The following is a 15,017-nucleotide window of genomic DNA, read 5'->3' on the forward strand; positions in this document are numbered from 1 at the left end:
TGAAATGAAAATAATTTTACACAATATAAAAAGAAAACATGGTAGTAAATGTATTTAACATACTCTCACCATAGAGAATGTCTTTTCCTTAAAACATACAGAATTTATGTATTAAAGACTAAAATTTTGGAATAACAAATGATTTATTCACATTTGGTAACATTTTAATAAATAACAAAAGGTTTCCAACATAAATCAAAATATTGGATTTACTTTGTATGGAAACTGCATTATTTAAAATCTCACAGATATTGAGATTCTCCATACTGAATTGTTAAATCTAAATGTTGTTTTGGGGGTAAAATTCGTTATCATTATAATAGCGGCACTGGTCATTAAGTAATTCTTGATAGTTGTTGCAGTAAATGTTAGCAGTTTTTAGTCATGAAATCATCTATAGTACCAAGGTAGATATAGATTCAGCTGTGGGAGGAATGATAGTGGATATTAAAATTTAATTTGCAAGCATCCTAACTATAGTTGCAATGGCAGAGGTCATTATGAATTTGCCATTTCTGTCAAGTGTGAGCAATGATGTGACATATTGGATTTACATTTAATAGAGGCAGCATTTGGTGCAGATGAATAAGGAATGGATGGCACTGAATGGCATGTCAGTAGAAGTTACAGAGCTTATAGATTCAGTGATGAGGTTGAAGGGTTTAGTAAAGTGTTGTGTGTTGCAGTAGTAAGTACAGTAGAAATGATGGTGCTGTAGGAATGATGATGCATAGAAATGGTACTATGACTGCAGGATCAGTCTCTACTGTAAAATAAGGTACTAACAATGCTTTGTTGGTGTAATGCTGTTGTGGCTATGGAGTCATTTGAAGGGGCAGTGGAACTGCTACCTGCGTTGTGATAATAGATTACTTAGAAGGTGATGTTAATTTTCTATTAATTGGTAATGATTATGAATATTATAAATACAGCTGAAGTCATTATGGTGTTTGATTGGGAAGCCAGTTGAGTTGGTAGCATCCGTGTTGATTTTATTTTTACCTGAGATGGTGGCAGTGGAGGTTGAAGATGCTTAACTTGCATAAGAAAATAGACTAAATTCAGTCACTAAGGTGTATGTACCTATTGAGGGTGATGTATATTCGACGGAAGAATAGCAGTCTCTGGAGACTCAGTTCAACTGATACTATTGTAGGTTCATTTGAAATAAGAATTTATCAAATTTGAGTTGAATTTGTTGAATGATTTATAGTTGTAGTGTCACCTGGAGAGAGGGGTTGCCATTGTGGATGAGAAAGAGTTGACCTGGTATTGTAATCTCATAATGAGAGTCTGTTATGTAACTATAGTTATAGATTCAGTAAACATGCACATGGTATTCCTGGTTAGGTGTAAGACAAAAGATAACTGCGGTTGTAGTGATGCGGACAGTGGAAAGGACAATGCTTAGAGTTTACAGTGGTAGGTTCACATAAACATGAGCCCACAGTTGGGCTAGGCAGTTCAGATGAAGTGGTAGCTGCAGCTGAGGTTGTGGCTCCTGTAGAAGCTACAGTGGTGGATGTTGTGGCTACAGGCTCAGCGGTAGTACTGGTAGGTGTGATAGGTGCTTCTGTGAAAGTGGTCGCTGCTGTCGTGATTGGGGATTCTGTAGGACCTATCTACTGCCCATTGTGGTTGGAGCATCAGTAATAGTGCTGGCAGTGGTGGTAGGTGGTTCTGTGGAATGAGTAGTTCCTGTTGTGGATGTGGATCCTGTAGAGGCCTAAGTTGTAACAGTTGTGGTTGTAGATTCAGTGGTAGTACTGGCCGCTGTGGTAGGTGGTTCTGTGGAAGTGGTGGCTACAGTTGTGGTTGTGGGTTCTGTAGAACCCACAGTAGTAGACGTTGTAGTTGCAGGCTCAGTGGTTGTACTGGCACTTGTGGTAGGTGCTTCTGTAGAACTGGTAGCTCCTGTTGTGGCTGTGGTTCCAGTAGTAGCCACGGTGGTGGGCGTTGTGGTTGTAGCCTCAGTGGTCATGCTGGCAGCTGTGGTAGCTGTTTCTGAGGAAGTGGTGGCTGCTGTGGTGGTTGTGGCTACTGTAGAACCCACAGTAGTAGACGTTGTAGTTGCAGGCTCAGTGGTAGTACTGGCACTTGTGGTAGGTGCTTCTGTAGAACTGGTAGCTCCTGTTGTGGCTGTGGTTCCAGTAGTAGCCACGGTGGTGGGTGTTGTGGTTGTAGCCTCAGTGGTCATGCTGGCAGCTGTGGTAGCTGTTTCTGAGGAAGTGGTGGCTGCTGTTGTGGTCGTGGCTCCTGTAGAAGCTACAGTGGTGGATGTTGTGGCTGAAGGCTCTGTGGTAGTACTGACAGTTGTGGTAGGTGGCTCTGTGGAAGTGGTAGCTGCAGCAGTTGTTGTGGCTCCTGTAGAAGCTACAGTGGTGGATACTGTGGCTACAGATTCGGTGGTAGTACTGGCAGCTGTGGTAGGTGGTTCTGTGGAAGTGGTGGCTACAGTTGTGGTTGTGGGTTCTGTAGAACCCACAGTAGTAGACGTTGTAGTTGCAGGCTCAGTGGTAGTACTGGCACTTGTGGTAGGTGCTTCTGTAGAACTGGTAGCTCCTGTTGTGGCTGTGGTTCCCGTAGTAGCCACAGTGGTGGGCGTTGTGGTTGTAGCCTCAGTGGTCATGCTGGCAGCTGTGGTAGCTGTTTCTGAGGAAGTGGTGGCTGCTGTTGTGGTTGTGGCTACTGTAGAACCCACCGTAGTGGACGTAGTTGCAGGCTCAGTGGTAGTACTGGCACTTGTGGTAGGTGCTTCTGTAGAACTGGTAGCTCCTGTTGTGGCTGTGGTTCCAGTAGTAGCCACGGTGGTGGGTGTTGTGGTTGTAGCCTCAGTGGTCATGCTGGCAGCTGTGGTAGCTGTTTCTGAGGAAGTGGTGGCTGCTGTTGTGGTCGTGGCTCCTGTAGAAGCTACAGTGGTGGATGTTGTGGCTGAAGGCTCTGTGGTAGTACTGACAGTTGTGGTAGGTGGCTCTGTGGAAGTGGTAGCTGCAGCAGTTGTTGTGGCTCCTGTAGAAGCTACAGTGGTGGATACTGTGGCTACAGATTCGGTGGTAGTACTGGCAGCTGTGGTAGGTGGTTCTGTGGAAGTGGTGGCTACAGTTGTGGTTGTGGGTTCTGTAGAACCCACAGTAGTAGACGTTGTAGTTGCAGGCTCAGTGGTAGTACTGGCACTTGTGGTAGGTGCTTCTGTAGAACTGGTAGCTCCTGTTGTGGCTGTGGTTCCAGTAGTAGCCACGGTGGTGGGCGTTGTGGTTGTAGCCTCAGTGGTCATGCTGGCAGCTGTGGTAGCTGTTTCTGAGGAAGTGGTGGCTGCTGTGGTGGTTGTGGCTACTGTAGAACCCACCGTAGTAGACGTTGTAGTTGCAGGCTCAGTGGTAGTACTGGCACTTGTGTTAGGTGCTTCTGTAGAACTGGTAGCTCCTGTTGTGGCTGTGGTTCCAGTAGTAGCCACGGTGGTGGGTGTTGTGGTTGTAGCCTCAGTGGTCATGCTGGCAGCTGTGGTAGCTGTTTCTGAGGAAGTGGTGGCTGCTGTTGTGGTCGTGGCTCCTGTAGAAGCTACAGTGGTGGATGTTGTGGCTGAAGGCTCTGTGGTAGTACTGACAGTTGTGGTAGGTGGCTCTGTGGAAGTGGTAGCTGCAGCAGTTGTTGTGGCTCCTGTAGAAGCTACAGTGGTGGATACTGTGGCTACAGATTCGGTGGTAGTACTGGCAGCTGTGGTAGCTGTTTCTGATGAAGTGGTGGCTACTGTTGTGGTTGTGGCTACCGTAGAACCCACAGTAGTAGACGTTGTAGTTGCAGGCTCAGTGGTAGTACTGGCACTTGTGGTAGGTGCTTCTGTAGAACTGGTAGCTCCTGTTGTGGCTGTGGTTCCCGTAGTAGCCACAGTGGTGGGCGTTGTGGTTGTAGCCTCAGTGGTCATGCTGGCAGCTGTGGTAGCTGTTTCTGAGGAAGTGGTGGCTGCTGTGGTGGTTGTGGCTACTGTAGAACTCACAGTAGTAGATGTTGTAGGGGGAAGTTGTGTAACAACGGATGCATTATTATTTTTCCCATTATACACCAGACACACTATGAGTACTCCAATTGTTGTTGTTATCACACAGGCTAAGAGACAAGCCAGGAAGATTTTCCATAAAGACCAGTCACTGAAGACATTGCAAGTCTCCTGGAAAGAATTTATATAAAGTTACTTGAGATGAAATAAAATGTTTAAAAAAATTAGTGCCATTGATAATCTTTCATATATATATATAAAAACACATATACACATATTACTTCACTGTAAAAAGTATAAGCATAAAACACTCTCTTAATAGCATCTAATAATAAATACTGACTCAAACATAAGTTTTCAATTAGAAAGGACTTGTTCCTTATACTATCTTTAATGTAAGAACGTAGAAATTTCCACTGACCTCTAACGCTTTCTATTCATATATCTGTATCTCAAACTAAAAAAAAAAAAAGGCTTCTTAGAAACTCTTTGTTCCTCCCACTATCATAGAAGTATCTGTATATGTTGGGTGACAGCTGCACACAGTAATCTGAGTGACCCAAAAGATCAGCTGATTAAATTTTCCTCTCCTTCTGGCTTGTTGACTATCAGAAATTTGGCTGCCTTGGAGTCTTCATTCTAACTGGGTTAATTCATGTCTTATGAAATTTTCTGGCTAACTTTTATACTGGTTACTATTTGGCAGCATGAAATTCAGAGTGTGAAAACATTTGTTAAAATCCAGTTTATCATCCCAGTGGCTATTTCCACTGGGTAAGATGCTCACCTCCTTGATCCTATTCTTTCGCTCACAAAATTCTATGTGACAAGATTAGAATAAGGATTAATGTCAGTTAAATTAGTTTTTAAACTCTAAAATGCCATATATAAACAAATTACATATATAAATATATATGTAATTTATGTACATAAGGTATATATTTATCTATATATGTAATTTATAATTGTAGAGGAAATATTGCATAGTGTAAAATATGTAAGTCTTCAGATCAGAGTCTTGAATTTAAATCCCTTACCATTAATATTCTGAAAAAATTTCTTGTCTAATTCTCAACTTGCCTTATATCAAAAGGAGGATAACCTCAACACAAGAGGTAGATATAATTGTGTTGAGAAAATTAAAATAAGAAATATCCTCCATAATTAGATTCTTGCAGGAGGCACTGCATTGTAGTAATTAAGAGCACAGGCATGAAGTCTAACGAATTTAGGTTTAAATTTTTACTCCACCTTTCACTAGATGGATGATGACATTTGGAAATTTGCATTATCTTGCACACCCTCGATTTTCTCATGTGGATAGCATTACTTATTGCATAGGATTGCTGTAAATAGTAAAAAAGGAAATAATATGGGTAATGTTTCCCTATACTTACTAAGTATTCAATAAAAACATTTGATTTCAGTAATTATCTCATTATTATCCCTTTCCTTATGACTGAAAGAAACAAACACAGAGCAGATGTCTTTGGAGCATGTAGAGTAGATCTTAAATGTCCCCAAATATGGAAGACGATCTTAGACAGTAAGCCTCAGTCTGGGTGTTGAGAGCAGCACCCACTAGGCAATCAGAAGCACTGCAGAGGCCTTGGGTACTACGGTCAAGGGAATTCAAGGCACCAACTAAGAGAGCCCAAAGACAAATGGCACCGCCTGCCCCATGTCATCCGGGCCTTAGAAAGAAGCCAAAGGGTGGGGAGAGGAAGAACCACACATCTCAGATAAGGGAGGTAATTACCCTCATTTTTGGTTTGACTATTAAAAAGAGGAGCAAAATTAATAGAAACACACCTTAACCTGACTTCAGACCTGTGCTCCAGTGCTAATACTGCCACTACCTAGCTGTGTGAATTTTTATAAACAAAAACTTCCTAGGCTGCATTGTTTTCCATCTGTCTCTAAGTAAAGGCATCTAAAATAACTTTCAGCTCTCTGACTGGTCTGCCTTGTTCGAGGTCAGGAGATGTATTCTCTAAGTAAGTCTTGTCTATCAAAAGAATCCTTCCACACTGGCTCTTGACGTAAAGATTATATCCGCTCTATTTTCTCAGTCTCTCTGAACTATCTCTACAACAGGAGTAACCAGAGTAAGAGCGTAGATCAGAGCTAGAAGCACTGAACCAAACCTCCAAGCCAATCAGTCAAAGTTAAGTTTTCACCTGGGAGGGAAAGACTCAGAGATTAGAATTTATGGTGAGAAAAACAGAATAATAAGAAAAAAAAAAGTCCTGAACACAGGAAATCTGCTTCTGGGCACCAAACCAAGGTGGTACTAAATGGTTTCTAAGTCAAGGTTGAAAACACATGAGTTCACAACCAGGAGGGCTAATGGAACGCCCACAGTGTCAGGAAGGGAAGGAGAGCGAGGCAGATCACCCACGGACAAGGACCACAGGGTCTTAACACATGACTTCATCTTCTACCTGGCAAGGGTTACAATGTCATTCACTGCCAGTGCATTTGCTATCATCACCCACTCAGTTGTCTTAAAAAAGGGACCTCAAAACTTATTTCCTTTAACCCTTATATATGTTTTTTAAATTCTGTATGTTTTTGTCTTTCCATCATGACCATTAACTCCTTAAGTGAAAAGCCCCATTAATCTCTTTCTTGCATTTCCTCTCAGTGTCTTGACATTTTCAAAAGATGCTGCAGATTTTCAAAAGAACAATGTTAATGTTAATTGACTGAATGTTTTCTTCCAAAATATTAGATCAAGAGCATTTCCATGTGCATTACATCATAACCAGAGAAACAGTGTTGTTCTAAACATTACCTGATAATGCTGTAATTCTCTGTTAGGAAATTCTGAGCATCCAAGGGTCCCTGTATTTGTGCAGACACTGGTTAAATTGGTACCAACATCACTAGTTACATCAGTTGATGGTGGAAACTGACATGCTGAACTGTGAGCTTCATGGCTTCTTGTGCTCAGAAACAGCTTTATATAGAAAAGAATAAGAAAAAATGGCTAAAGTAATATAACATAAAGTAATATAATTCTGATAAACATAAATTAGATTGTGACATATTATGACATATTTGATCAAATAAAGTCATCTGAAACCTGACTGAAAAAATACATGAATACATGTATCACATTTCTTCTCCAAACAAGGATTCTAAATAGATCATTATAAGTTACAGTTAATTATGTTACATAATTACTGATGTTAAAATCTAAGAATAAGCATTATCTTTTATACTCATAATATTTAATGCATTTGTTAAATATCATTATGTGGCAAGCTGGTATAAGGAGACTATATAAGAAAAAACATCTCACAGTGAAACTTCTAGAGATCTTAAGGCTTATTAAGAATAATTTTTGGGGGGTCATATCAAAATGAGAAAAACAAGATCTAAAGAGTTGAAGGAGATTCTGGATATAGTAAATTGCAGTAAGCCACTTCTCCCATTGCAATCAATCAATCAATCAATCAATATGTAAGTAAAAATAACTGAAGAGCTTTGAAAGAAATTAAAATTAAGTTATTTAAAATTTAAAAGAGGGAAGAGCTTTACCAAAGTGATCTAACAATCATAGGCCATCTATTGGTTCTGAGTATAAGCTGAAGTTCTGACCACCAAAATAAGTCAGCGAAACTTCGGTTTTCATTTGTGGCAGATAACACAGATTGGAAAACAGAGGAGCCCCAACCACGAGGCCTTTGTAATATTCGGGGCTAGCTCGGGAGGCTGGAGGCCTGGAATGGGAAGTCAGAGGAAAATCTCTAGCAGTATCATGTCATTACGAGATAAAATCCTGCTAGAAGAAAGGGACTTAACACAACACACACTGATTCCGCCCTGAGGACATTTGTCAGATTTTGAAGCTGCCTGGCATAGTAAACTAAAGACTTGAGCTTGAAACCTCCTAAAGTCAACCTCCCAAAAATAGGTACAAATATTCTAAACAAAAGAATAGCAAATTAAACCCAAAAATATATAAAAATGTTAAAAAACCATGACCAAGTGAGGTCTACCCCAAGAATATAATTTTGTTTAACATTCAGAACAGTTAATATTTTTCACCACATGGTTCCTATAGCCTTCATATCACTGAGCCATCCCTTTTTCAACAGAATTAGGGGTTTGGAGAAACATGGCGGAGTGAGAGACATCTCCGGATCTCTCCCCTTGAAAAAACAATAAGCTGAACATCTAAAACTCAGCAAAAAACACCCAAACTGCACACCAGCACATCTGAGTGTGGAATCTGCACATAAGAGCTACCACAGATCAGAACCCCCAGTATTGGGCGGTGGACTGGGAGAAACAAAGAAGCTGCCTTCACAGCCCGAGCTCCCTGTAGGAGGAGGGGGAAGGGAGAAGGTATTGTGACTTCCCTGAACAGCCCTGCCTGGGAGTGCTGTGAGTTCCACCCAGCCGGCAGCAGTGCCCAGCCATCAGGGCAGAAAGCAGAGAAGGAGGAAGGGACCATAGAGTAACAACAGTTGATTTTTGCCGGCTGCCATTGCAAAACTGAAGCTGAGCTACAGCCCTCAATTCCTAATGCAGAGGGCCCCTCCCCCAATACCCTCCGAGACCAACTACACAGAGCCCCAGGGGAATCTGAGGAAACGCTGCTGAGACTGTTGCTGACACTGACAGGGACTGAAACTGAGGGTGCAAGTGTTATTAAATATTTACCCAAAAATAAAAAGGCATTTTTAAGACTTTATATAAAGCAGGGATCCAAGAGGCTTAGAAGCCACTGACTAGAAACCAAAAGAAAAGCACCTTCTTTGCAGCAGGCTAAAAAGACACCTTTATATAATAAATCGTCTTTCTGGAAAAAGCAGAATACACTTCTGTTAATGCCTAGGCAGAGAAACAGTCCATTGAACACCATGAACAACCAAGGTGACAAGGCATCTCAGAAAGAAAGAGAAAAATCTCCAGAAAATAAGCTTACAGACATAGAAATATGCAACTTAAATGACAGAGAATTCAGGATGGTACTTCTGAAAAAACTCAGTGAGTTCCGAAACGAGTCATATAAACAATTTCAGGAAATGAAAAAACAACTAGATGAGCAGAGCAAGGAGATTGAAACCCTCAAAAAGAATGAAATAGAACTTCTGGAGATGAAGAACACACTGCAAGAGTTGAAAAACGAAACAGCAAGCTTGAGAAATAGAGTCAACCAAATGGAGGAAATGATCAGTGATATCAAAGACAGAAATCTAGAAATAAATTGGAAGAAGAGAGAAACTGAAGAATGAAAAATAATGAAAGATATACAAGAACTAGCTAATACCATCAGTAGAGGAAACATAAGAATAATGGGCATTACCGAAGGTGAGAAAAAGGATCAGGGACTAGAAAGCATTTTCAGACAAATAGTGGACGAGAATTTCCCAAATCTTAGGAATGAGCTGGAACTTGGAATTCAGGAAGACAACAGAACACCCAATTATCTCAACCAAAAAGGGCTTCACCAGGACACATTGTATTAAAGTTATCAAAAATCAGTGACAAAGACTGAATTCTCAGGGCAGCCAGGGAAAAGAAGACGGTAATTTATAAAGGAAAACCCATTAGATTATCATTGGACTTCTCGGCGCAAATCTTACAAGCCAGAAAGGAATGGAATCAAATATTTAAACTATTAAGTGAAAGAAACTACCAGCCTAGAATAATATATCCAGCTAAGCTCTCCTTTAGATATGAAGGAGAAATTTAAGACATACAAAAGTTGAGGAAATTCTCCACTACGAGGCCTGCACTACAGGAAATACTGAAAGGAGTCAGCTCACTTAAAACAAAATGACAGAAAAAGAAAAAAAGAAAAAATATATTTAGGAGTAAAGTGACTACCACGCAAATAGAAGCAGAGGAGTGCAACTCTTACTAAGAACAGGGCATTATAAGCTTAAATAATAAGAAGAGAATTGCTATAGCAAGATAGTAATGAACATTCAGTATACATAGGGACAAATTGAGACAATGACTGAAAAGGGGAGGATTCAAAGATTCAAATTTGCTAAGTAGAATGGAGATAAGGCACACACAGAAGAAAATGGACAACTGTATATATATAACTATTCTTTACATATTTGTAATGGTAATCACACGCAGAAGATTCAGAACTGAAGTATATAACATAAAATAAAAAGAACCAGAGGGAAAACCCACAAGAGCCAACCAAAATAAAGAAGACAGAAACACAAGGACAAGGAAGCAATGGAAACACTGAGCTACCAGAAAGCAAAAGATAAAATGGCTATAAGAAAACCTCATATTTCAACAATCACCCTAAATGTAAATGGACTGAACTCACCAATAAAAAGGCACAGAGTTGCAGAATGGATCAAAAAACAAAACCCAACCATATGCTGCCTCCAGGAGATACATCTCAGCTTCAAAGACAAACATAGACTCAAAGTGAAAGGGTGGAAAATGATATTTCAAGCAAATGGCATTCAGAGAAAAGCGTGAATAGCTGTGCTAATATTGGATGAAATAGACTTCAAAATATAACAAGTAAAGAAAGATACTGAGAGACACTTCATAATGATAAAGGGAATCATGCACCAAGAAGACATAACACTTTTTAATATCTATGCTCCTAATCAGGGAGCCCGAAATATGTAAAGCAATTACTAACAGAACTAAAAGGAGAAACACACCAAAACAAACTGTTGTAGTAGGGGACCTAAATACCCCACTGTTGCATATGGACAGATCATCCAAACAGAAAATCAATGAGGAAATAACATCCTTAAAGGACACATTAGACCAACTGGACATAATTGACATATACAGAGCCTTCCATCCCAAAACAGCTGCTTATACATTCTTCTCTAGTGCACATGGAACATTCTCAAGAATCGACCACATACTGGGACACAGAGATAGCCTCAACAAATATAAGAGGGTTGAAATCATGCCAAACATATTCTCTGATCATAATGCTTTGAAACTAGAGACCAACTGCAAAAAGAAATCAGGAAGAACCATGAACACATGGAGATTAAACAACATGCTACTGAAGAATAACTGGGTCAGAGAAGAAATAAAAAGAGAGATCAAGAGATACATATTAACGAATGATAATGACAGTACAACATATCAAAACTTTTGGGACGCGGCAAAAGCAGTCCTAAGAGAAAAGTTCATAACTTTACAGGCCTGTCTCCAAAAACAAGAACGACCCAAATAAACAACTTAATGCTTCATTTTAAAAAATGAGAAAAGGAAGAACAAATGAGGCCTACTTCAGCAGATAGAAATAAATAATTAAAATTAGAGCAGAAATAAATGAAATTGAAAACAAAAAAAAATAGAAAAAATAAATGCAACGAAGAGCTCGTTCTTTGAGAAGGTTAATAAAATTGACAAACCCCTAGCTAGACTCACTAAAGAAAAAAGAGAAAGGACACAAATAAACAAAATCAGAGATGAAAGAGGGAAAATAACAACTAATATTGCAGAAATACAAAGGAGCATGCAAGAATACTAGGAAAAAGTATGATACCAAATTTAATAACCTAGGAGAAATGGACCAGTACTTAGAAAAATACAATCTTCCTAGACTAATAGACCAATTAGCAGTATGGAAATTGAAAAAATCATCAGAAATAATGATGGAAAACTTCCCTAACCTGGTAGAGGCCCACACCAAGATACATCATAATTAAAATGCCAAAGGTTAACTAAACAGAAAAAAATCTTAAAAGCAGCAAGAGAAAAGCAGATAGTTACCTACAAGGGAACCCCCATAAGTCTGGCAGCTGATTTCTCAAAAGAAACTATGCAGGACAAAGGGCTTGGCACAAAATATTCGACATGATGAAGATCCAGGATCTACAACCAAGAATACTTTATCCAGCAAAGCTATCATTTAGAGTCAATGGACAGATAAAGAGCTTCCCAGACAAAAATAAGCTAAAAGAAGTCATCACCACTATGCCAGTATTACAGAAAATGCTGGAAGGACTTCTTTAAGAAGAAAAAAACAAGTATCAAAAACAGGAATAAAGAATGGTAGCAACTACATTCCTATTAATAAGTACCTCAAATGGAAAAGAATTAAGTGCTCCAACTAAAAGATAGAGTGGATGAATGAATAGGAAAACAAGACCTCTACATGCTGCCTACAAGAGACTCACTTCAGATTGAAAGATGCACACAGACTAAAAGAAAGAGGATGGACAAAGATATTGCTTTGATGGACCCAGAAGGTATTTAAGTCAGATGGAGAAAGATAAACACTATACGATTTCACTTATATGCAGAATCTAAGGAATAAAAAGAACAAACTTATAAAAAATAGATTCACAAATATACTGGACAATTTGGTGATGGACAGAGGGGAGGGGAGTTTGGGGGCTGGGTGAATGGGCTGAAAGAAGTACAAATTAGTAGCTGATGAATGGTCACGGGGATAGAGAGCATGACATAGGGAACGCAGTTAGCATTAACATGTTGGCGAGGTGGAGGGTAAGGGGAAGAAGGCAGCAATTGGAATCATTTTATGAACTATATAGATGTCTAACTTAAGCACTGTATACTTGAAACTAATTCAAAAGAAATTTAGAAGTATCTGGTTCTAAGAGATTAAACATCTCTTCCATCTTCAAAAAAAAAAAAAACAACTCAGCATTGTCTAGGAAAATCTTCAAGATGATTAATTTCTTACTAAAGGGACCTTTTAATCTGGATATCATGACACTGTGAAGACACAGTGACAGTGTCCCAAGGCCAGAGGAACCACGAAGAACACCAGGGGAAGAGGATGCAATTTCTCTGTCCTGTAATTTCCTTGTTAGTGCATGGGGACAAAAATATTTTTCCTCAAAATCTAACTGTCCATCTAAACTTATACTGATTTCATTCAGAACATTCCCATTTCTATTTTCAACATCAAGGGGTCTAGTCAGATGTGCACAGTTACATAAAGGCAATCATAAATATTAAATTATTTCTTTTTAAACATGCACAATAGTCAAATAATAATGTATAGAATTTAAATCCAATAGTTCACCTTAATATAATTCTTCAGCAAAAAAAGAAATACCTAAGTAGTTAAATAGAGGCTGAGCTAAAGAGTTTGCCAGATAATATGCTTCCTACACCTACTTCGCTTACAAGATTATCTTCTGACTTTCAAAGATATGCAGAAATCTTTGCATTATGTCAAGTCTACACATTACACGAAAAAACTAAGCAGTGAACACAAAAACCTATATATCATGATTTAAAAACTATTTGTTAATGCAATCAAATGCAGATTTGTTGACTTATATTTGAATTATGATAACTGCAGAGAATTATTTGAACAGCCTATTAAATTGTTACCCAAAAATAACTAGTATTTTACACTAGTGACTATTAAAATAAGTGTCTCTATTATGCATATGCTATTATGCAGAAAAAAATTTAAAATTCTAATTAATAAGTAGTAATAGAATAATTAAAAATTGGCTTCCAGGTAAAACTTTGATTAAAAATTCCTTTTAGAAAAGAATCATGTTGTAATAATAAAAAAAAGTATATTATAGTTGTATAAATATTGAAAACAAGACTCCGAACTGTCAGAACATATACCACAGAGGTGCCACCAGTACTCACCGGCTGGTTTCCAGAGGGTTCAATATTCACTACGTATTTCCCATGTTTTCTGTCCATTTTTCAGCTGCCAATATCACAAGCTTAACTCCCAAAACATTTTTCAGCCTGTTCATGGCCCTTTATAGCTGCAATCTTGAGAAATAGTTGTGTTGATTAATATTAAACCTACTATGAGACATCGGTGCCAGTGTGGATTAGACTAAATAAATAATTATTCTTTATGTGGGATCCACCTTAAAGGAAGAAGTGGGGTGTTAAGGTGATTACATAAGAATATAAGAAAATCAATTCCACCTCTTGTGATTACACTCTCAGTACTGCTCCACCAAGCAACCTGCCTGGGAGAAAGAAACTGCGAGCATGTGTCTCTTCCCTCATTCCTATTACATCATTTCACAGGACCCTTCCTTCTGGCCTCAGCAACAGCCCAAGGTAGAATTCCAAAATAAGTGAATGTTGCTGTTGCTTCTTTACTAATCGGACAGGAACATCTTTCTTCTTATTGGCAGCAACTTTTAGGCACTCAAGACCCACTGCTCATCAAGTTTTGAACTTCTCGGTTTCCTCCCCAACTCTAAAACGTCTCCAGTCAACTCTCTCTCTCTGCTGCTAGAACAAAAATTCATCTTACCTAGCTTATACTTCCTCAAGCCCCAATCCAATATCGATAGTTAATCTGATGAACACATCTCTGTGAATGTATTCACCAGGGTCCCTTTCTCGACCCTTCTTGTGGGATCTATTTGGCATGGCGATCCAAATTTCTTCTGATTCTGCTTACAATTCAGTAACAGAACACGAGGGTGGGCAGGGCTCTTCTAACTTCTGCAAATTTTACTCAGAAGCAAAGGACTTTTGTCTGTAGGAATCTTTGGCAGGATCTAAAAGACGATGGGCAAGATTTAAGAAATAACTTTTTACCTTAAATGAAAAGTTATCAATCAGTTCCCAACACATGTATTCAAGGAATCCCAAATAAAATTGGTGTAGAAAGTCGTTTGTGAAGAATGGGGCTTCTATAAACAAAAAGTCTAAAACTATCTTTTGAGTAGTAATTAATCCACAGGTAATGTCTGGCAAACGAAGCAACAAAGACAAAGGACTTATGCCTTCTTGTTTAAAATGTCTCATACAGCACGTTTTATCTGACCAGATATCAAACGGGTTTCAAAGATAAGAATTACCTGATAATAGAGCTGCAAGAAGTCTGAGAGAGCTTGTAGTTCAGCCTCGTCATTTTAAGATGGAAGAAATCTGTGTCCAGAGAGAGGAAGTGATAAACCAGTTGTGTAGCAGAACCCAGTTTCCTTTTCAGTCTAATAGCCCCTCCATGACTACTGACTTTGTAAAAACATGGACAGCCTGGTCGGAAGTCAAGCAAATGTCCTTTTGAAAACAAAGTGAGACCAAAATATCAAAGACG

General features: G+C 39.0%; 1 protein-coding gene across 1 annotated transcript in view; it reads right to left on the reverse strand.

Moving 5' to 3' along the window:
- The window catches only part of LOC120589183 (mucin-5AC-like), a 42,694-nt gene extending 28,389 nt beyond the window's left edge, over positions 1–14,305 (reverse strand). The window contains 4 exon segments of the mRNA XM_039846603.1: positions 1,768–4,165; positions 6,792–6,956; positions 13,595–13,726; positions 14,226–14,305. Of these exon segments, the coding sequence (XP_039702537.1) occupies positions 1,768–4,165; positions 6,792–6,956; positions 13,595–13,651 (2,620 nt within the window). The 5' untranslated portion in view covers positions 13,652–13,726; positions 14,226–14,305.
- Between the last annotated feature and the right edge of the window lie 712 nt (positions 14,306–15,017).

The sequence above is a fragment of the Pteropus medius genome, unplaced genomic scaffold (genome assembly GCF_902729225.1).
Source record: "Pteropus medius unplaced genomic scaffold, Ma_sr-lr_union100, whole genome shotgun sequence".
Classification (NCBI taxonomy): Eukaryota; Metazoa; Chordata; class Mammalia; order Chiroptera; family Pteropodidae; genus Pteropus; species Pteropus medius.